The sequence below is a fragment of the Macrobrachium nipponense genome, chromosome 40, assembly GCF_015104395.2.
Source record: "Macrobrachium nipponense isolate FS-2020 chromosome 40, ASM1510439v2, whole genome shotgun sequence".
Lineage (NCBI taxonomy): Eukaryota > Metazoa > Arthropoda > Malacostraca > Decapoda > Palaemonidae > Macrobrachium > Macrobrachium nipponense.
This window is the reverse complement of record NC_061101.1, coordinates 24,106,947-24,128,821: the sequence shown is the minus strand read 5'-3', so window position 1 is coordinate 24,128,821 and position 21,875 is coordinate 24,106,947. Positions and strand designations below refer to the sequence as shown.

At 38.2% G+C, this 21,875-nt stretch overlaps 1 protein-coding gene across 4 annotated transcripts in view; it reads right to left on the bottom strand.

Annotated features, from left to right (window-relative positions):
* The window catches only part of LOC135212006 (multidrug resistance-associated protein 1-like), a 198,822-nt gene that overhangs the window by 47,703 nt on the left and 129,244 nt on the right, over positions 1–21,875 (bottom strand). For all 4 annotated transcript variants that reach the window (XM_064245282.1, XM_064245279.1, XM_064245280.1 and 1 more), the window contains exons 2-10: positions 19,616–19,789; positions 19,045–19,221; positions 18,208–18,333; positions 6,365–6,502; positions 6,030–6,155; positions 3,474–3,664; positions 3,198–3,350; positions 2,533–2,710; positions 882–1,050 (exon numbers count right to left, since the gene is read on the bottom strand). In XM_064245282.1, coding sequence (XP_064101352.1) covers positions 882–1,050; positions 2,533–2,710; positions 3,198–3,350; positions 3,474–3,664; positions 6,030–6,155; positions 6,365–6,502; positions 18,208–18,333; positions 19,045–19,221; positions 19,616–19,708 — 1,351 coding nt within the window. In that variant the 5' untranslated portion in view covers positions 19,709–19,789. The remainder of the gene's footprint in view (positions 1–881; positions 1,051–2,532; positions 2,711–3,197; positions 3,351–3,473; positions 3,665–6,029; positions 6,156–6,364; positions 6,503–18,207; positions 18,334–19,044; positions 19,222–19,615; positions 19,790–21,875) is intronic.

Below are 21,875 nucleotides of genomic sequence, written 5' to 3'. Positions count from 1 at the left end.
TACCAACCTATAATGTTGGTACTAAACTACGTACTGAAATTCACTATCTGATAAATTGACAATTCAGGAAAACGAGGCAAAACAATTGTGCAAAATTATTACTAACCCAGTTAGTCTCTAATAATCAGGAAAACTGTTAAAGAAAATAAGGATTCCGATTTGAAAGCCAATTTTCAAAAGTAATTAAAAAGTAATTAAGAGTTTCGTAAGTCAAGAAGTTTACCAGCTTTTTAGACTGGCAGAAATTTGAATAAGGAGAAATGTCCTAGTGGCCACCAAAATGGACAATGGTCTTTGACAATCATCAAAACAATGAACCTAAGCGGTAACAAAAAAAAAAAAATTCCTGGCATTTAGTGCACTTTCCTGAAGCAAGGCCCATGAGGTCTAAAAGTTTTGAGCGGCCACATAAGCAAATACCTACCTTCCAACCAAATACCTTTCAACCATTTAACTAAGCAAATAGCTTTCTAATCAATTCACATTAGAAATTTCGCAGAATTACCTAACAGCAGCATGTGTCATGGCCTCGTACTATTTGTACTTGACAAAATTCACAAATCTCACAATGATATGAAACTTTAGATTTCCAATTGCTCTTCCATATTTGTCATTAGTAAACAATCACTTACAATTAATTAAAAATGTGGAACATTTTTTAGGAAAGACTACAAAAGTCAATATAATTGTCAATTCTTTAAGATTCTAAACACTTAAATATGATTCTTTTCGGATTCTCAAGAAATACTAACCGGAAATAAAGTAGCTAAAGTCCAGAACTATATCTGCACTTATCAGGACTAAATAACCAGACCTAATTTCTCATAGAGATCCCAGGAAAAAATCAGCAATACATTTATATCCGAGTTCAGTCAACTCACCTATTATCTGCCACAGTTCGCCTATTGCAATGGCAATGATCAGAGGTGAAGCAACAGATAAATTCAGGTACAGAACTGCATCGCTCAAGCACTGCGAATCTATGGCCATATGGTTAACAATTTCCCCCAGCGTTGATTCCCTTCGCGAGGCGTTTGATAACAGTAATGCCTGCAAAGAACAGACAAGACAAAACAATCAAATAGCATATCTATGAGCACTTATTCTTAGCTACCAGAGCTGGTTAGTTCGTTGTCTTTCCCACCGTTATCCCTACATCAAGGGGTCGGTTGCCTGATGCGTCTTCTCCACTGCATGCATCAGACATGGTTTATTGTTTGGCAATGAGGTTTTGACGACCGCTTGCCCTTGCTGTCATCAACTACAGTTATCGACGGTGGGCCTCGCCTTTGATTAAAAAGTCCACCTACAAGGCAGCAATTTCCTCAGTTATCGGTAGTGGGCCTAGCCTTTTACTTAAAAGTAAGACTGTAAGGCAACAGTTTCCACAGTTATTGGCAGTGAGCCTAGCCTTTTACTAGAAAGCACGACTGCAAGGCAGCAGCTGTCCTTTTAGTCACCTTTTATGATACGCAAGACCAAAGTTGGTGTATTCTTACACCCCTACCACAGGGTCAATACCAGAACTATAGTTAGTTGTTGGGATGCAAGCACAATCTTACATGTTACAAGGCGACAAAATCTCCAGTCTCAATTCTTGGCTTAAGTAATTATTACTCGGAGTTATCAAAATCTAGGGTAACTGTTCATAGGGTTGAAGGTCCTGCAGTCTGAAAACTAAGCTGAGCAATCCATCAGTGAAATGTCTCTTCTTCCAAAAATGTAATCGGTTCTATACTGTCCAGAGGTCATCCTTTGATTAAATTTTTCAAAAAAAAAATCAGGTATAACTTTTTATGTAATCCTCTTAACAGACAAACAAAACACATTCTCCTAGATGGATTTAAAATAGTAGTGCTTGCAAAAAACTGACTCATTAAAGAATAAGTGTTATTCTTTATATGAGTCAGTGCAAATGATAACAAAAAACCTCTAACTTTCAGTTTCAATCTCCTGAAACACACAGCCAATATTTTGAGAAACTTATAATGGTAAATTGAAAACTTTTTGTTATTCCTGGGTTCTTGTCAAACCTCACACCTTCCCAAGGATGGAAAGTTGTGTCCTCTTAAATCTATACAGGAGAAAAACAGATCATCCCTCTGTTTCACTATGATCTTTGAAAAGAATCAACTTTTTCTTGACTGTTACAGGCCAGACAGATACAAACTGCAAAATGGAAATAAACCCCAAAAGCAATTAATCAAACAACATTGGAGGGTTTCAGTGCCTGGTTTCATTTTAAGCATTTCGCACTGGAATTTATTTAACATTTTTTGAGTTTGATTAAATTACGACTAACCCCAGCACAAACATCTATAGTTAAAACGGGCTGAAGTTACGTTGCTTTCCATATACTGTAAATGTGGTCTTCTGGCTTATGCCAGAAAAAAGAACGAAAGTTGAGATGGTATACTTTAGTTAACAAAATATCAGATAAATCCAAAATGCTATGAAGACTTCCAGCTACTAAGCACAAATTCAATAAAGCTCAAAAAGATATTGTAAATTAAGTGAAAATCTTGCACTTACTTTCCGATAAACGGCTGTCATGACAGACGACCGAATCTGGATGGAAATCATCTGCGTCAAAAAGAAAAAGATGTTCTTGATCAGAGTGTTTAGAAGCATCACTGACAGAAGAAGAAGGGCGTAGAAGTATCCGTGCCACGCTGGTTCGTCTAGGCTCGTGGTAAACTGAATCAAGACCCTGGAACAGAAACGTTAGAGATGATGAGGAATCGTGGAAAAACATTCTGGGTTTGGGTGTGTAGAGTAAAATGTTCACCCCTCATTCTGAGAGAAGACTCTTGTGCGAAATATAAGAAAGTTCAGAATTAGGTTTGAAATAATAGTGTTTTATTGTGGTCTCATTTGCCAGTTCTGTAAACTGAAACCAAGAAGTTTAAAATGGCTAAAGAGGTTCTTGCTCTGCTTTATTTTAAAGCTAAAAAGGCAAATCTTTTAATCAATAGTGAATCTTTATTATATTATTCGTGCTCAGATTAATATATATAATTAAAACACAAAGTACAAAACTTTAAGAAAACCACCCGAGTAGTATTTCTTTTACCAAGATTTTGCTGTGCTGAAAATCAGTTCTATCAAGTTAAATAACTGAAATATTACTAACGACCGTATTTCTGCTTTAGGAGTAAGAGGTATTAGAACAAGAAACTATAATAACAGAAAAATACCTGAGAATTCTTGGACTAGCAAATACGAGGGATTCCGAAAACAAGTACAAGGCACCCACTAGGATCAAATGTAGGCCGAAGCGTCTCAGAAGTACGCGCAGGACCGACACTTTGACGCCAGTTTCAGAGTCCACTTTTGACGAGGAGTTACTTCTTTAGTGAAATAAAATGGTTAGATTTAAAATATAATTCAGGAATTCCTATTGATATTATCCCATTTGATTTAGAGCGACTTGGAACTTGAATCAAGAAACAAGGATATCTTATTTTATATACCTTTGCTTCTTAGTCTCTCGTTCCCACGCCTCATCCCATTTTTGATCGAGAGAGTCTGTTGACATCATGGATGGCAGATCCCAGACGTCATCTGAACTCAGTGTGGATCTGCAACCCTTCCAAATCACATTGTTTACCCAGTGAAAAGTAACTTTGCTGATGAAGGAAGCGCTCTTTGATGGCATGGGATTCTGGAAGAGACCAAGAACCACCTATATTAATATCAGATACACTTTTGAACTTTTATCTGACATGTCTATGGATAGTTTGTTTCACTTGCTAACTTTCTAAAAGCTGGTATAGGCACCAATTCTTCCAGGATTAATCCCCCAGTCTTTAAAGTCCCTCCTCTTTGTCTTGTCACTAATACAGCTGAGCACAACTCGACAGAATACCTACAAGCCACTGTAGCTGGCTTTGGAATACAAAAAAAAAGTGGTCCGTATTATTCTTTTCACTTCTGTTGTATTTACATTGCACCATTTCCCTATTATTTATTAATCAATAGCCGTCCTTGACGATCAACGTTTTTGATGACATTTTTCATTATGTAGGTAATCTGTTTTAGAACTTTTGCAACAATACACTGTATTGTGTACAAAACCTCCAACATGCACCCTTCATGATCAATCTGTGGGGGAAATGTGAAGAACTTGGCAAAAATATAAACTGTAAAAAACATCTTTACTATACCAATCATTTCACCTTCGTACTTTTTGCCTGACCCTCCAGCCTATATTTTTCTGTTGTTTTCTGGTATAGTCGACCCACGACAGGAAAGTTAGCCTAACGACACTCGCGACTTCTCTGGGGATGGTTAGCAGAGTTCGACCACGGCCGTTAACAACGATTTGTGTAGACTTTTAATTGACTTACGGTATTTGTGATGACAGGCATTTGTTTGCTCTTAGGAGCCACTTCGAGTCAATACACTGAAAATCTTTTTCATTTGTTTTAGCTTGTAAGTCATCAAATTTCAGTCTATGATAACATTATTTCTTTGTGTTAATTTTTTTCTTTTCTGCTAACTTGTCCCTTCTTTCTGTATATTTTATATTAACTTCTGTTATGTCTTTCAGATGAACACCATATTCTTTGGAAGCTTGCATTTCAATCAGTTGCTACTGTGGGCTTGTTCCATTGGAATAGGTTTTTGTTTGTATGGAGTTTTTACGTTGCATGGAACCCGTGGTTATTCAGCAACGGGACCAACGGCTTTACGTGAATTCCGAACTACGTCGAGAGTGAACTTCTATCACCAGAAATACACATCTTTAACCCCTCAATGGAATGTCCGAGAATTGAACTCGCGGCCACCGAGGAGGCAGGCCAAAACCATACCGATCACACCAATGAGGCGCTCAATGGAATAGGGTCCATCTCTTGAATAATAATAATAATAATAATAATAATAATAATAATAATAATAATAATAATAATAATAATAATAATAATAATAATATATTACTTTAGGGTCCATTTCTTTAATAATAATATAATATAATAATAATTAAGTTTCATTTAAGATCTTTGGCTACACAATTTAGCATCACTATATATAGTAAACCACACGACTTTTGCAGAGATAAGTGATAATCATTTACATTAATTATATCGAAATTTACTTCGAAATGCTATCCGAAAGAGATCCCACATTAATAGAAATGATTTGCCTAAACATGCCTAATTGCAAAATTATCTGTCGCCAGAATTATCACACAAACTTAGAAAAAAAAGTATAAAAAATCCTATCAATTTATGGCATTTCACTCGACCTGCTAAGTGGGAAATTCTCCGTAAACAAACACTATAGCTACATTAAATACAACAAACCCCAAACACAATGAACTTATGTATTATTAAATGAATATTCAGCAGTAAAACTTTATGGACTAGTGGCAACATTGTCAGAATGACCATTCAAGAAACTGAAATATCAATAACTATTAAATCCTACCTACCTTCTGCCACTCTGTAGTTGGGGACCCTTCGTTTTCTGGCATTTTCTGTCTAACTTCAAACAAAGATATCTCACTTTTATATCCTCGAAAAATTGAAGTCATGATTGCTTACAGTTGCATTTCGTCACCTTGAATTTGTGTGACTTTCGTTTAGCAAGCGAACTGAGAACACGGTGGTTACTTCAAGATTGCCTTGTGTTAGTAAAGGCTTGTGACTTGCTTTTGATCCTAGAGCAGCTCACATACCATCAGGATTCCTATGCAACCTTTATCCGTCTCAGTTCTCGTACAATAAAAAGCAGCTGGAGGATGAATTATACACTAACTGGTTTTATCTATCTCTTGAGCAAAATCTTTGAAGGAGAAAATGACTAAATGGTGGGAACTAACTTGATGAAAATGAGCCACCTACAGATTTAGACCAGGAGGGGTCCACTGTGCAGAGGCTTGGGGTCACTTTCCATTAACTTCCAAACATCTAGATCAACATGTAGCAGAGAAATTTTGGACACGCATGATCCATACAACCCACAAAGCGAAGAATGGCCTTACTTGAACTTTCAGGAAAAATATAGAATAAAATAAAAATACTAACCTTGTTTTTCGAGGAATCAGTAAAATCAGGTCTTTGATCTGCAAAGCAGTTGGCTACAAAGAGAACCACCGCACCACTATATTCAATCAGAAATGTCACTGCCATCAGAAGATGAAGTCTGTCATCCTTTAGGTATAAAGAAAAGTATCATTAGCTTTATATTTTCTGCAACAGCTGACGATTTTCATTAAAGATGGCCATTAGAAGAATCTTTAGCAAATTCACAAACAGTGAGAACCATTTTCCAAGTAAACAGGATGGGACGGCCTGATGGGTGTCACCATCCAGCATGATAGGAGTAAGGATTATCAAAGGATGCTTGACGTCACCAATACCTGGTTTATCGTGTACTGGATCGTCGTAAAGACCTGGGGAGCACCACAGAGCACCATCAGAAGCCAAAAGACGTAGATGAGAGGACTGCTTCTCTCCCCATGGCGACGCCCCATTGTAAGAAGCAAGAACTGGAGGCTCTGGTTTGGAACAAATTCACTGTGTCAGGGAAACAATTCTGGTTCACATAAAGCTAATTCTATCCATTCGTTGTGAATGACTGTTCGTTAAAGCAATATGATAAGTTTATACTGTGCAGTAGTACCTCGTATTTCGAACTTAATCCGTTCCAGAAGGCTGTTCGAAGTACGATTTGTTCGAAATATGAAACAAATATCCCCAAAAGAAATAATGGGAATCGGGATAATTCGTTCCAGCTAACACAAAAAGTCCCCCTTTTCACATTTTTTTTATTATTAATGTGTTCAAAAGTTAAATCAAGAGTGTAAAGTAATGAAACAGTACGTTATATGAAGTAAAATTTTCTAAATTTTATTTTTTCTGTGTATGATTTATGAACTGTTTGGTAAAAATGGCGCTGGCCGGCTGGGGGATGGAAGGAGGAGAGACGGGAACCTTTTGAGCAAACCGAATTGATTGCAGTATGCAAAGGTTGATAACAAAATACATTCTATTCATATTAGATAAAAAGACAATTAAAGGAATCGATAGTGTGTGTGTCCGCTTGTGTCTGTGAGAGAGAGAGAGAGAGAGTAATCAGCGTGTTTACACTTGGTTCTTAAGTGCACGAAATAGATTAATTATGCCACAATACATCAACTTACTATTGGCAAACGGCAGACTTTTAAAACAAACATGAGGATTTTACAAACAAATAAGTAATAAGTCAAGAATGCAAGAAAAGGAAAGAGAAATAAAATAACTTTTCACAAGGAAGCTGTTTAAACAAACAATCGAAGGCATGCAGAAGCTGAAAGCGGCGCCAGTTTGTTTATTACAGAGCTAAGTTACTTTTACAGTAGTAGAAATATCGTAAAAAGCAATTATCACTAGATTGGTATTTTACCGTAACAAAAATAAATATGATTTAGGCAGAACGAGTGTAAGTGAAAGAAATGAGGGAATAATCATCCCAGATCAGCTAAGTCAATGGTAAGCAGAGCTTCTCTCTCTTTCTCTCTCTCTCTCTCTAGCACCGAACACTGACTCAAGCAAGCGTTTTCTTTTATCGTGTTGCATTTGTTTGCATTTGTTTTCATGTTTTATCATTATGTTAAATATAATTTTTTATGAGAATTGGTACTGCTTTTACGTACATATTTTATAGTAAAGATTTTACTGCCTCTTCTTCTCTCCTCAACAATACCACGACGCACGATAACTTAAAATCATTCATTCATTATTCCTAAAAAAAATATATATATAAACGCTACCTCCCTCTATATCAAGTTAGCTGTGTATCACCGCAATGACGAATGATTTTGTTAATCATTTGTGCTAACTTTTATTGTGAAAAGCTTTGTTTTTTCATTTACTATTTTGTTAATATTGTTCAACTCAAGGTCCAAAGAGTATAGGAGGTCTTGTCAACGCTGACCCAAAATGAGCTTCTGCCAATGGACAACAGCAAATACTGTACGTGTTTGCGGATGCTCTATATTAGTTAAGCTTTTTAGAAATAATTCTCTTGACCATGGATTCATATTGCCGGATGGTACAGTTGCCCCAAAGTGTTCCTTTACCCCGTCCCCTTCTGTTTCATGATACTGGTCTGGTAACAGCAATGAAGCCTGTTTGTCTTGTAGACGGATGTGAATGGTCGAGCTATTGATGTCAATGTTCATATTTTCTAAACACTACTGTAGACAATATGTTAATGAAATACAAATAATAGTTCACATTACCAGTGAACTGAGTTGATGTTAAACAAACAGAAAAATAGTATAGTAAAAGAACAAAAAAAATAGCAATGGTAAAAATCATATTCAGTCCTTATTAACCATAATCGTCAACCTTTATTCCATCAGGTGTGGCTGTGCAGGCGCTTGCTGAGATCCTACTTTTGTTCATGGTAGATCATTATTAGGTTTCAATTTCAGAACGTTATTTGAACGGAAATACGCTTTGGATTTACACAATCCATCTATCTACAAAGTAATGAAATTATAAACCGCAAATACCAAGACCTATAAATATAATTTCATAAAGGCAACTATGATAGCCATTGACAGGTTACGATATGGAAGGCTTTGGGGAAAATTATAGACCACCAGATGTATAAAGGAACTAATGTATCCAGTGTGTTGTCACTCATACTTGTTTTTTTATTCGAGCCACTTCTCACCAGAGTAGCCTAGATGGAAACTCTCCTGGCCAGTATTTAACTCGAGTCATCCGAGCAACAACACACCTTAACCACCCTGATGGTCCTTGTATACCAACCCAAGAGTGGATAAAAAGGAATAGTTTGCAGTCGATATGAGTTTTCATTTCAGCCTTTCGTCCCGAGGGATTCGTGATTGGATTTCTTGTCGCTTCAGTCTCGTATTTGTCGACTATTTATGATCCCGTGGATTTGTCACTTCAATGAGTTCCGGATACATTTTGCTATTTTTGCGTCCTTGTCCATTAATTTTATTTTTTATACTTAAAATTTTAATTGAAACTGAATTTGATTAGTTTTTTGTTTGTGAGAATGAGCACCAAACTAATCTTGAAGGGAACATGTAGTTCATTTGGCTACATCCACTATAACTGTTATTCATTCCTTTTTCATGTTTAACAAGCATTGTTCCTGATTCCAGTAACTGAGCTTTGTATTATCCTGACCCTTCCCTGATTAGAGCATCAGTGTCGATTTTTGCTTTCCTTATCGTTAGGATCAAATTAAATGAGGGTCCGTTTAACCAACGGCTCCCCCACCCCCATTACTGATTCTCCAGCCACAACCCGCCCCCGTCCCTTACCTATCCACTAGTCCCACCCTCCCTCCATCCTCAGGTAGCCCTGCAACCTCCCAGGTCATTCCTCACGAGATGTGGTGGGGAAAAATCAGTAATCCTAAAATTTCAACGGTCACATGACCATTCTTTCCCCTCTTTTACAAAGCTCTGGAACTGCAGTCTAATAAGTTCTGTTTGCCTTTGCTTAAAGATCAACCCTTGATATTCTAATATCTTGTTTCTTGTTCTTGATTTTTTTGGGAGGGGGTTTTGGTTTGGTCATAGCACCTAACTTATTCATTCTCCTCATGATTAGAAAGCAGCAGTACTTAGGTCTAACAGAATTTAGTGTTGCCCTTGATGTGGGAGCCAAAAGGCTTCTACAAATGATTAACCTGTTATTTAATTTTCTGAGTAAATTTGATTTGACTGGCATTTCACCAAGCTTAATTTTCCTTTCGAAGCAATGAAATCCGTTACAACCTATTATATATGTTTATAAGATGCAGATGCAGATAAAGCTTTCTGACAGCTCAGGATATAATTATGAGATGAAAGTGTTTTTGAAAGTAAAGCAACAGGATGCACAAACTTTTTGTTCCTTCTTTTGGTGCTTTTCCTGTCAATCATGAAGATCTCAAGCAGGTCAACGCCTACTAAACCTACATATGAGAAGTGAAAGACGTTTTACATACACACACTGCACTGAAAGTAGTGTAGAGACCACGAGGCTGGATTCTTCTGACCTTGGCCTAGGCCTACATCTTGAGCAGGACATTCATCGAATGACTCGTTAACTTAGTCGAGGGTTCCATGTCCTTGATTTCTCGGCTCGGCCGACGCGGTACCAGAGGAATTTATTTCTGGTGATAGAAATTTATTTCTTGATACAATGTGGTTCGGATCCCACAATAAGCTGTAGGTCCCGTTGCTAGCTAACCAATTGGTTCCTAGTCACGTAAAAATATTTAATCCTTCGGGCCAACCCTAGGAGAGCTGTTAATCAGCTCAGTGGTCTGGTAAAACTAAGATATACTTAACTTTTATGTCCTTAATGATTTAATCTGAAGCCGCAATATATTTGATGTGTTTTAATAGAGACTAAACACGGTTCTGCATTGAAGTCTCCAGGTATATACATAACTACTTACTGAAGAGCAAGCAGCATTGAAGTCTCCAGAAATATGGACAACTACGTAACCCTTATTAGACAGGTAAATATATTAATATGCAGCTAATCAAGCCGGGTAAACTTTGAGGTGGACCAGTTTACAAAACAGTGCATCAATGGAATGAGGCAGATATGCAGGAATATGGAGAACTACTTACTAGGGAGTAGCACTGAAGTCTCCATGAATATTGATAACTGTCTACTTACTGGAGGCAGCATTGAAGTTCCATGAATATAGATAACTACTTACTGGAGGCGGCATTGAAGTCTCCATGAATATGGATAACTACTTACTGGAGAGAAGCATTGAAGTCTCAATGAATGTAGATAACTACTTACAGGAGAGAGGCATTGAAGTATCCAGTAACATGGATAACTACTTAATGGAGAGAAGCATTGAAGTCTCCAGGAATATGGATAACTGTTTACTGGAGGTAGCATTGAAGTCTCCAGGAATATTGATAACTACTTACTGGAGAAAAGCACTGAAGTCTCCAGGAATAAGGATAACTACTTATTGGAGAGTGGCATTGAGGTCTCCATTAATGTAGATAGCTACTTACAGGAGAGAAGCATTGAAGTCTCCAGGAATATGGATAACTACTTACTGGAGAGAAGCATTGAAGTCTCCATGAATATGGATAACTACTTACTGGAGAGAAGCATTGAAGTCTCCAGGAATATGGATAACTACTTAATGTAGAGAAGCATTTTAGCCTCCATTAATGTAGATAACTACTTACTGAGAGAAGCATTGAAGTATCCAGGAATATGGATAACTACTTACTGGAGACAGCATTGTAGTCTCCAGGGACACAGATAACTACTTACTGGAGACAACATTCAATTCTTCAGGAATATGGATAGCTACTTACTGGAGGCAGCATTGAAGTCTCCAGGTCACAGATAACTACTTACTGGAGGCAGCATTGGAGTCTCCATGTATATAGATAACTACTTATTTGAGGCAGCATTGAGGTCACCAGGGATGTAGATAACTACTTACTGGAGGCAGGATTGAAGTCTCCAGGATGTAGATAACTACTTACTGAACGCAGCATTGGAGTCTCCAGGTCACAGATAACTACTTACTGGATTCAGGCATTGGAAGCTCAAGGGATTGTAAGATAACTACTTAGTTGGAAGAGCCAGGGTTGGAGTCTCCGACACAGATAACTACTTAGTGAAGAGAGCATTGGAGTCTCCAGGACACAGATAGCTACTCAGTGGAGGGAACATTGAAGTCTCCAGGACACAGATATCGACTTAGTGGAGGGAGCATTGAAGTCTCCAGGGGTGTAGATAACTACTTACTGGAGGCAGCATTGGAGTCTCCAGGTCACAGATAACTACTTAATGGAGGTAGCATTGAAGTCTACAGGGATGTAAATAACTACTCACTGGAGGCAGCATTGGAGTTTCCAGATCACAGATAACTACTTACTGGATTCAGCATTGAAGTCTCCAGGGATGTAGATAACTACTTACTGGAGGCAGCATTGGAGTCTCCAGGTCACAGATAACTACTTAGTGGAGGCAGCATTGAAGTCTACAGGATGAATATAAACTACTTACTGAAAGGCACATTGGAGTCTCCCGGGATGAAGAATAACACCTTACTGAGGCAGCATTTGAAGTCTCCCGGGATGTAAATAACTACTAGGGAGGCAGCATTGAAGTCTCCATGTCACGGATAAACACTTGTGGAGGCGCATTGAAGTCTCCATGTCCAGATAAATTAACTACTTAAGTGGAGGCAGCATTGGATCCTCCAGGTCATATATAACTACTTAGTGGAGGGAGCAATTGAAGTCTCAGGGATTGTATATCACTAACTTACTGGAGGCAGCATTGGAGTCTCCAGGTCACAGATAACTACTTAGTGGAGGCAGCATTGAAGTCTCCAGGGATGTAGATAACTACTTACTGGAGGCAGCATTGGAGTCTCCAGGTCACAGATAACTACTTAGTGGAGGCAGCACTAGAGTCTCCAGGTCACAGATAACTACATAGCGGAAGCAGCATTGAAGTCTCCAGGGATGTAGATAACTACTTAATGGAGTCAGCATTGGAGTCTCCATGTCAAAGATAACTATTTAGTGGAGGGAGCATTGAAGTCTCCAAGACATAGATAACTACTTAGTGGAGGCAGCATGGAAGTCTCCAGGGTTGTAGTTAACTACTTAGTGGAGGCAGCATTGAAGTCTCCAGGTCACAGATAACTACTTAGTGGAAGCAGCATTGAAGTCTCCAGGTCACAGATAACTACTTAGTGGAAGCAGCATGGAAGTCTCCAGGGATATATATAACTACTTAGTGGAGGCAGCACTGGAGTCTCCAGGTCACAGATAACTAATTAGTGGAGGCAGCATTGAAGTCTCCAGGGATGTAGATAACTACTTACTGGAGGCAGCATTGAAGTCTCCAGGGATGTAGATAACTACTTACTGGAGGCAGCATTGGAGTCTCCAGGTCACAGATAACTACTTAGTGGAGGCAGCATTGAAGTCTCCAGGGATGTAGATAACTACTTACTGGAGGCAGCATTGGAGTCTCCAGGTCACAGATAACTACTTAGTGGAGGCAGCATTGGAGTCTCCAGGTCACAGATAACTACTTACTGGAGGCAGCATTGAAGTCTCCAGGGATGTAGATAACTACTTACTGGAGGCAGCATTGAAGTCTCCAGGGATGTAGATAACTACTTACTGGAGGCAGCATTGGAGTCTCCAGGTCACAGATAACTACTTAGTGGAGGCAGCATTGAAGTCTCCAGGGATGTAGATAACTACTTACTGGAGGCAGCATTGAAGTCTCCAGGTCACAGATAACTACTTAGTGGAGGCAGCATTGAAGTCTCCAGGGATGTAGATAACTACTTACTGGAGGCAGCATTGAAGTCTCCAGGGATGTAGATAACTACTTACTGGAGGCAGCATTGAAGTCTCCAGGGATGTAGATAACTACTTAGTGGAGGCAGCATTGAAGTCTCCAGGTCACAGATAACTACTTACTGGAGGCAGCATTGAAGTCTCCAGGTCACAGATAACTACTTAGTGGAGGCAGCATTGAAGTCTCCAGGTCACAGATAACTACTTACTGGAGGCAGCATTGAAGTCTCCAGGTCACAGATAACTACTTAGTGGAAGCAGCATTGAAGTCTCCAGGTCGCAGATAATTACTTACTGGAGGCAGCATTGAAGTCTCCAGGGATGTAGATAACTACTTACTGGAGGCAGCATTGAAGTCTCCAGGTCACAGATAACTACTTACTGGAGGCAGCATTGAAGTCTCCAGGTCACAGATAACTACTTACTGGAGGCAGCATTGAAGTCTCCAGGTCACAGATAACTACTTACTGGAGGCAGCATTGAAGTCTCCAGGTCACAGATAACTTCTTACTGGAGGCAGCATTGAAGTCTCCAGGTTACAGATAACTACTTAGTGGCGGCAGCATTGGAGACTCCAGGTCACAGATAACTACATAGTGGAGGAAGCATTAGAGTCTCCAGGTCACAGATAACTTACTAGGGTGGAGCAGGGGCAGTGAAAGTCTTCCAGATGGTAGGATTAAGCTACTTAAAGTGGAACGGCCGGGCATTGGAAAGTTCTCCAGGTCACAAAGAATACTTAACTTCACTGAGGCAGGCAGTGGAAGCTTTCCAGGGTCAGGAATTATTTAGTGAGCAACATGGAAATCTCCAAGGGATTGATAAGATAATACTTAACTGGATGGGCAGCATTGGAAGTCTCCAGGTCACGATAACTACTTAGTGGAGCACATTGAGTCTCTTAGTCAGGGCAGGATTCCAGCTCACAGATTAACTCTTGTGTAGGCAGCATTGAAGTCTCCAGGTCACAGGATAACTACTTAGTGGAGGCACCATTGAAGTCTCCAGGTCACAGATAACTACTTAGTGGAGGCACATTGAAGTCTCCAGTCACAGACTACTTAGTGGAGGCAGCATTGAATCAGGTCAGATAACTACAGCGTTGAAGTCTCCAGGATGTAGCTACTAAGAGGTAGTCTCCAGGTAACAGATAATAACTTAGTGGAGGCAGCATGAGTCTCCAGTTCACAGATAGTACTTACTTGGAGGCAAGCATGATCTCCATTGATGTAGATAACTACTTAGTGGAGGCAGCATTGAGGTCTCCAGGGATGTAGATAACTACTTAGTCAGCACATTAGATTCTCCAGGTCACAGATATCTACTTAGTGGAGCACCATTGAAGTCTCCAGGTCACAGATACTCTTATCTCCAGTGGAGGCAGCATTGAGTCTCCAGGTCACAGATAACTACTTAGCGGAGGCAGCGCTTGAAGTCCTCCAGGGATTGTAGATAAACTACTAGTGGATGGCAGCATTGGAGTCTCCAGTCCACAGATAACTACTTAGAGGCAGCATTGAATTCTCCAGATGTAGATAACTCAAGGGCACAGGGATACTACCTTAGTGGAGGCAGCATTGGAGTCTCCATGTCACAGCTAAAACTAACTTTAGTTGGAAGGACAAGCCAATTGAAGTCTCCAGGGTCACAGATAACTACTTAGTGAGGCAAAGCATTGAAGTCTTCCAGGTCGGCAGGATTAACTACTTAGTGGAGGCACCATTGAAGTCCTCCAGGTCACAGAATAACTACTTAGTGGAGGTCACCGATTGAAGTTCTCCAGGGTCACGGATAACCTAACGTTAGTGAGGCAGCATTGGAAGTTCCTCCAGGCTCACGTAGATAACTTACTTAGTGGAGGCAGCATTGACGTCTCGCAGGGATGTAGATAAGCTACTTACTGGAGGCAGCATATTGAGTCTCCAGGTCACAGATAACTGCTTACTGGAGGCAGCATTGGAAGTCTCCAGGTCACAGATTAACTACTTGTGTGAAGGCAGCATATGAAGTCTACCAGGTCACAGATTAACTACTTTTGGAAGGTTTACCATTGGAAGTCCTCCATGTCAAGATAACTACTTAGTGGAGGCAGCCATTGAAGTCTCCAGGGTCAAGTAGATCAAACTACCTTAGTCGGAGGCAGCATTTATTGGAAAGTCTCCCAGGTCCACAGATAACTACCCTTAGTGGAGGCAGCATTGGAATCTCCAGGGATGTAGATACTACTTCTGGAGGCAGCAATTGGTGTCTCCAAGGTCACAGTAACTCCTTAAGTTGAGGCAGCATTGGGAGCTTGCCAGGTAACAGGATAACTACTTAGGTGGGTCAGCATTGGAGTCTCCAGGGATGTAGATAACATACTTTAACTGGAGGAGCAGCAAATTGGAGTCTCGAACAGGAGGCTATGTTATTTCAATGTTATTTGGCAAAAATGTTCTAATGATATCTCTTATAATTATTCTTGTTAACATAGTAGTAGAATGAAGAACCTACATCTGACTATTAATTTAATTACCGAATAGCTTAAAATATTTAGAAAAAAAAAGAGAAAGTAAAGGTAGGATTGCTATAGGTTAAGGGGCCTGACTGCGGTTATTGTGACGTCACGCACCTAGCCGTTTAATCCTGTGCCCCAGTTTAATAACAAGGTTTAGACTATCTCTAATAAGGCAGCTTATCAATGACTATATACAGTGGTACCTCGTTTGTCGAACGTTTCATATGTCGAATTTTCCGTTTTTCGAACAAAATTTTCGAGAAAATTTTTTATCGTTTGGCGAACTAATGCTCGTACTTCGAACTGACTGATTATCTAGTTTATACTTGTATTCGACGGCCTACTGAGTCTTACAAGTTAAACTGTATTAATTTATTTTTTTCATTTACAATATATAGTTTAATGATAACAATATTCGACAAAATACATTAAAGTATAAAGCATTTAATATAAAATATAGCTTTCAATATAACATTTAGCATAAAAGATGTATAAAATCGTACGTAACCGCGGTGACGTCACGCCCAGCTGACTTGAGACAGAAGAGGGAGCGTTGATATGTTGAGGAGAGAAAAAGAGAGCTAAAATATTACTATATGTATGTAGAAGCAATAACAATTCACATAAAAAGGGAATTTCTTAATAAATTTAACGTAATGATAAAGTAAGAAAACAATCAAATGCAATACAAAAAGAAAGTTTTAATCGAGTCAAGTGTCCAGTGCGCCGAGTGAGACGGACTAGTTGAACAATATTAACAAAATAGTAAATGAAAGCTTTTCACAGTAAAATTTTGCACAAATGATTAACAAAATCATTCGTCATGCGGTGATACACAGCTGACTTGAGGTAGAGGGAAGCAGCGTTTATATTTTTTAGGATTAATGAATGAATGATTTTAAGTTATCGTGCGTCGTGGTATTGTTGAGGAGAGAAGAAGCAGTAAAATCTTTTTTATAATATGTACGTAAAAGTAGTACCAATTCTCATAAAAAAAATTTATTTCACAATAAATTGAACATAATGCTAAAATATGAAAACAATCAAATGCAACACAGAAAAAAGGAAAAAAAAAGTCTTAATTGAGCCAGTGCTCGGTGTGCCGATTGAGACGGTCTAGTTGAACCAAGGCCTAGAGAATATAAGGTCTTGTCATGCGCAGCGTAATGGGATGAGGCTGATTATGACTAGTGTGGCCATGCTGTCAAAGATTGACAGTTATTATACAGAGACCAGATGTTGGAGAGGTTGCCCCAGGACTGGATGACGGTAAATCTAAACGTGGGGTTCGTTGCACGGAGGAAGTATATTATATAACATATACATATAATATATAACATATAACCTATAACATATAACATATAACATATAAATACTACCAATAACATATAACATAGTATTAATATATATGATATATATATAAATACCTAATACATAATACATATATATAATATATAATATAATAATATCTAAATATATAATATATAATACAATAATACATAATTCTAAATAATATAACACCTTAATACTAATAATATTTAATTAATATAAGATATAATAATATAATAATTATATATCTATTATATAATATATATATTTATTTTAAATAAATATATCTTTATATTTATATATATATATAATAAATAATCTATTTTATATATATATAGATATATATGTGTGTGTGTGTGTGTGTGTGTGTGTGTATACACATTACATGTTATTATCATTATTCTTTTAACAGTAAAAGTATTATACACAATGCAAAACGCACGCATTTGCCTACCAAGCTATTGGAGAATAAGATCCCCTGAGTCAATGAGGAAGATCTTTCTGAATTTCAGCCGACCAGGCGCTGAGTAACTCTTAAGCATAAGTTCAGGGGCTGTATCCTGATTAGACTCCCTATCAGTCTGCAGTTTCTTTGCCAACAATTTCTTGCCCCTAGGAGTTAAAAATGTAGTTTTCGTTCTGAGTGAGCTGCAGTTCCCTCTCCCAACACCCGCCCCAGTTCCCACCTCTCTCTCTCTCTCTCTCTCTCTCTCTCTCTCTCTCTGCTGTGGATGTGGATAATACCAATAGTAGCCAGTTCAAAAACAGATCACACGAAGTGGCTGATACACTCCTAAGCATTTTTTAAAGTATCTCCTCAGATGAACTAATAAGCCTGGACTCTCTCTCTCTCTCTCTCTCTCTCTCTCTCTCTCTCTCTCTCTCTGGGATAGGCAACACTGGGAAGGAAAAATGAAGGTCTTTAAAAAACAGAAGAGCAAAGAATGGTAACAACCAATTATGTATTAGTAAGGTTGCAATGTAGGTACTTGTGGGCAGCTGTTGTGTAAGAGGTGTTCCGGAAATGAATCTGCAACTTTATTCTAAAACTTACGTAAGTTAACAGTAGCATCGCAGGTGCCAGGTATTCATTCAGCGGAGGTGATAACCCCTCACTCAAGAGCTTGAAGTCCCATGCCAGCTCCGTTGCTCCAGCTGCTATGAGCAGCACGCTCACTGCCTGCAAATAAAATGTTCTTTAGTTATTTTAGCAAAAAGTTCTTGCATGTTGATATCAAGGATTGTTTACATGCACATACACTTCCGAGAACCGGAAGTGTATGTGATAGGTTTGCGTGATTTAAAACATGGTGTTCATGAAAACACACAATGGTCTTCTAGTTCAGTAATGAATTGTTTGTACAAACATTAGTACTTATGTATGTCTTATTCTTCTGCAAATAAAACGTGGAAGGAAAGAAATATATTCAAGTTCAGGCCAAAGGCCAAGCATTCAGCGCTGGAAGGCAAATCGAGGGTAGGTAAAAGGTGTATTTTTTGCACTGAAAAATAATTGTTAGGGGATGGTAGATAGCAAGATGAAAGAAAACTAATAGGCATGGAGGTAAAGTAAAAGGAATGAAAGGGGCTGCAGCTAGGGGCCAAAGGGACGCTGCAAAGAAGCTTTAGTAATCCCTACAGTGTACAAAATGAGGTGCACTGACGGCACTAGGCCCCCATGGGATAAAAACTGGAAAGCTACACAATGTAGCACGTACGCTTAGAATTAATGTTGAATCTTATTTTAACAAACTAACATGGTTTCAAAACACATTCAGTAAATATATAATAATAATAATAATAATAATAATAATAATAATAATAATAATAATAATAATAATAATAATAATAATAATAATTCTGGGTTGCCAGTGAAGACATATACACTTACAGTTTTTGCAACGAAAAGCTTTGTCCACGGCATGTAAAGATTGCCCCTCCTTCGAAGCAAAGATATATAAAAGGGGGACAAGGCCCACAGAAATATGCAGGGAATCCAAATGAGAAGAGTCCTCTCCAAGCAAAGCCCAACGTCCGGTAAATCAGACTCCCACGCTGACGTGACATTCTAGGGGAAAAAAGATAGGCTCAGACAGCACCAGCTATCTATTCATAATTTTGCGTTAGAGAATATATGTAGTTTTTAGAGTTTATTAGAAGGCTGGAAAAGATATGTCTGGACGCCTTGGTGAATAGCTTCAGAAGGCGTGGCTCTCTCTCTCTCTCTCTCTCTCTCTCTCTCTCTCTCTCTCTCTCGGATGTGAATAATGCCACTAGCGACTAGTTCAAAAATGAATCAGACAGGGATTTACACAATGCTACGAACTCTTCCCAGTGTCTCCTTAGATGGAGACACTCTCTCTCTCTCTCATACATAAAATAATATGAGTTTCAGAACAAGTATTGTCTGCATGGAGCTGTGACGGAAACGCTGTAATAAAGACGCTTAATTACTGACTTACCCAAAATTCCCTGCCACAGATAACCGTCAGGCTGTGCGGTGACTCCACCACAGTTTCTGCCAAGGCGTTGGTGGTTGTTGTTGTTGCATTCATCTTAATTTTCTGTTCGCTGGAACAGTTTGCCGTTTTTGCTTTTTAGTCTTTCCCTCGTTCTTTTAGGAATTTCGCCACGAACTGAATAAAATAAAAAGGAAAGTAAGTTACGCATATATGTAAGTCCTAAGCCAAACATCAAAACAAAGGATTAAGAAAATAACCACTGGGACAAGGACAGCAGCTGAGCAGTTACAAAAAAGGAACGATTCGACCTCCAGCTTACTCTCAACGCGTGCAAGATTTTCCCCTCACTCATAAGTTGTAAACATTATATTCCTAACTTAACGTGAAGTGGTCTTCGTAATTGATGCCCATATTTAGTATTACTCATACTAACGACAAGGATCAAACAAAAAGGACACAAATTAAATGTGTTCATATGTTCAGTAATAAGTGGGAACACAAAAATCTTGAACAGAAACAGAGCCTAAATTCAGTACACCAAATAAATCAAAACGTGACATCTACAGTCAAATAGAGTTGATTCACCAACGAAAATCAAAATAAATACGCTATATTTTATTCGAAATAATTTTTTGTTCTGTTTACCATGCACATTATTTTTTTACATTTTCATTCTAATAAGTAAATCAAATATCATACCCTAAAATTCCGGTATCTTTAACTCAACGCAAAACACCTTTTTCAGACCTTTTTAGGCTCTTCCATAGACCTTTCCTACCACCTAACAAGAAAAACAGCAAGAACTACAACATAGTAGTTTGTAGGCTTACTCCCCGAATAAGCGAAAACTACATGAATGAATTGCACGTTATATCAAACGGTCGTCCACTAGTAGAACACATTTAATTATATATATATATATATATATATATATATATATATATATATATATATATGTATATGTATACATAAATATATAAACATATACGAATTCTTATCACATCACCGTGATTCATATGCATGCATTAAGCTACAAATGTCCTTTACTATCTAATTCGGTCTACCTCGGAATTAATATAATTTCATATATTTTAACCGAAGGGGATTTTTTTAGTTGGTACTTTCGTCCTCTCATGGATTCGATCCAGTGCACAGAGGAGAAATCAGGAATTCAGTGGCGTTACCGACTCGGCCAACTGTTGGTGAAAAAAAGGTAAATAATAAAAAGGAACTTTCCCTTATATCATGCTACTATCAAAGCTAGCAAAGAGCAGCCGTAATTGTAAGTCTAGAGCTATGCCGTCTTCTTGCACATTAAGTTGATCTTCATGGCCAGTAAAAGAAGCACTCGTATCGGGAGATCTCCGAGGTTCATTGAGAGGCAATGTCTGGATTTCAAGGATGAGAGTGGAATCAATATAATACTCCATTACAGGGGCTTCGTTTGGTTGGTCTCTTAAAAGTGTGAGCGACATTCTGAAAATTATACAGTTGATATTGGCGAGATGAAGCGAGCATGTGCAGCTATGCAGAATCTTTTGAAGAAATGAAAATTATTTGGTGTATTTTAATGCCATATAAATATGAATATATGGATGATATCAAGGGAAATATATGACTACATTATCAATATAGTCAGTCAACAAGTTTTTAAGTTCACAATTTACAGATTGGCTAAAATACGGTACAAGTCACCGGTGACATCCTAAATATACAGTTCCACTTAACTCTGTAGTGTAGAAACAATGATCTGTATTTAATATTACAAACTTTTACAGTATAAGTAATGAAGATGAAAATACGCTTATCATTTTATGGTGCAGTACATTATAGGATTTATAGGACTCAATTGAGAGTCTAAATAATAATGTCATGTAACAAAAGCCTTTTACTCCGTTGTGGGTTTTAGTATTTAAGGTTAGGATGGCAGCGAAACAGGTAGTAAATAAGTGAATGACAAGAATGAGAATGTACTTCTTACGATAGTACTAGTGGAAAAGCAAGAAAAAGTGTAGAAGGGGACAATAATGAATGAGTTGATTACTGAATATATTAAATGAAAATTTTGCAAACTATAACATAGTTGAATGAGAAAAGTAGTGGTGGAGGATCGAGATGCCTGGAAGTAATTCATTTGTGGGCTCTCCTTCCAGGATTGAAGCTTTCTTCCAATTGATAAAGAAAGTGCTTACCTCTGGATACAGCCAAAAAATAATGGTGCATTAAAAATGGCCAAACTTATTTCCCCGTGTGTCTGTCA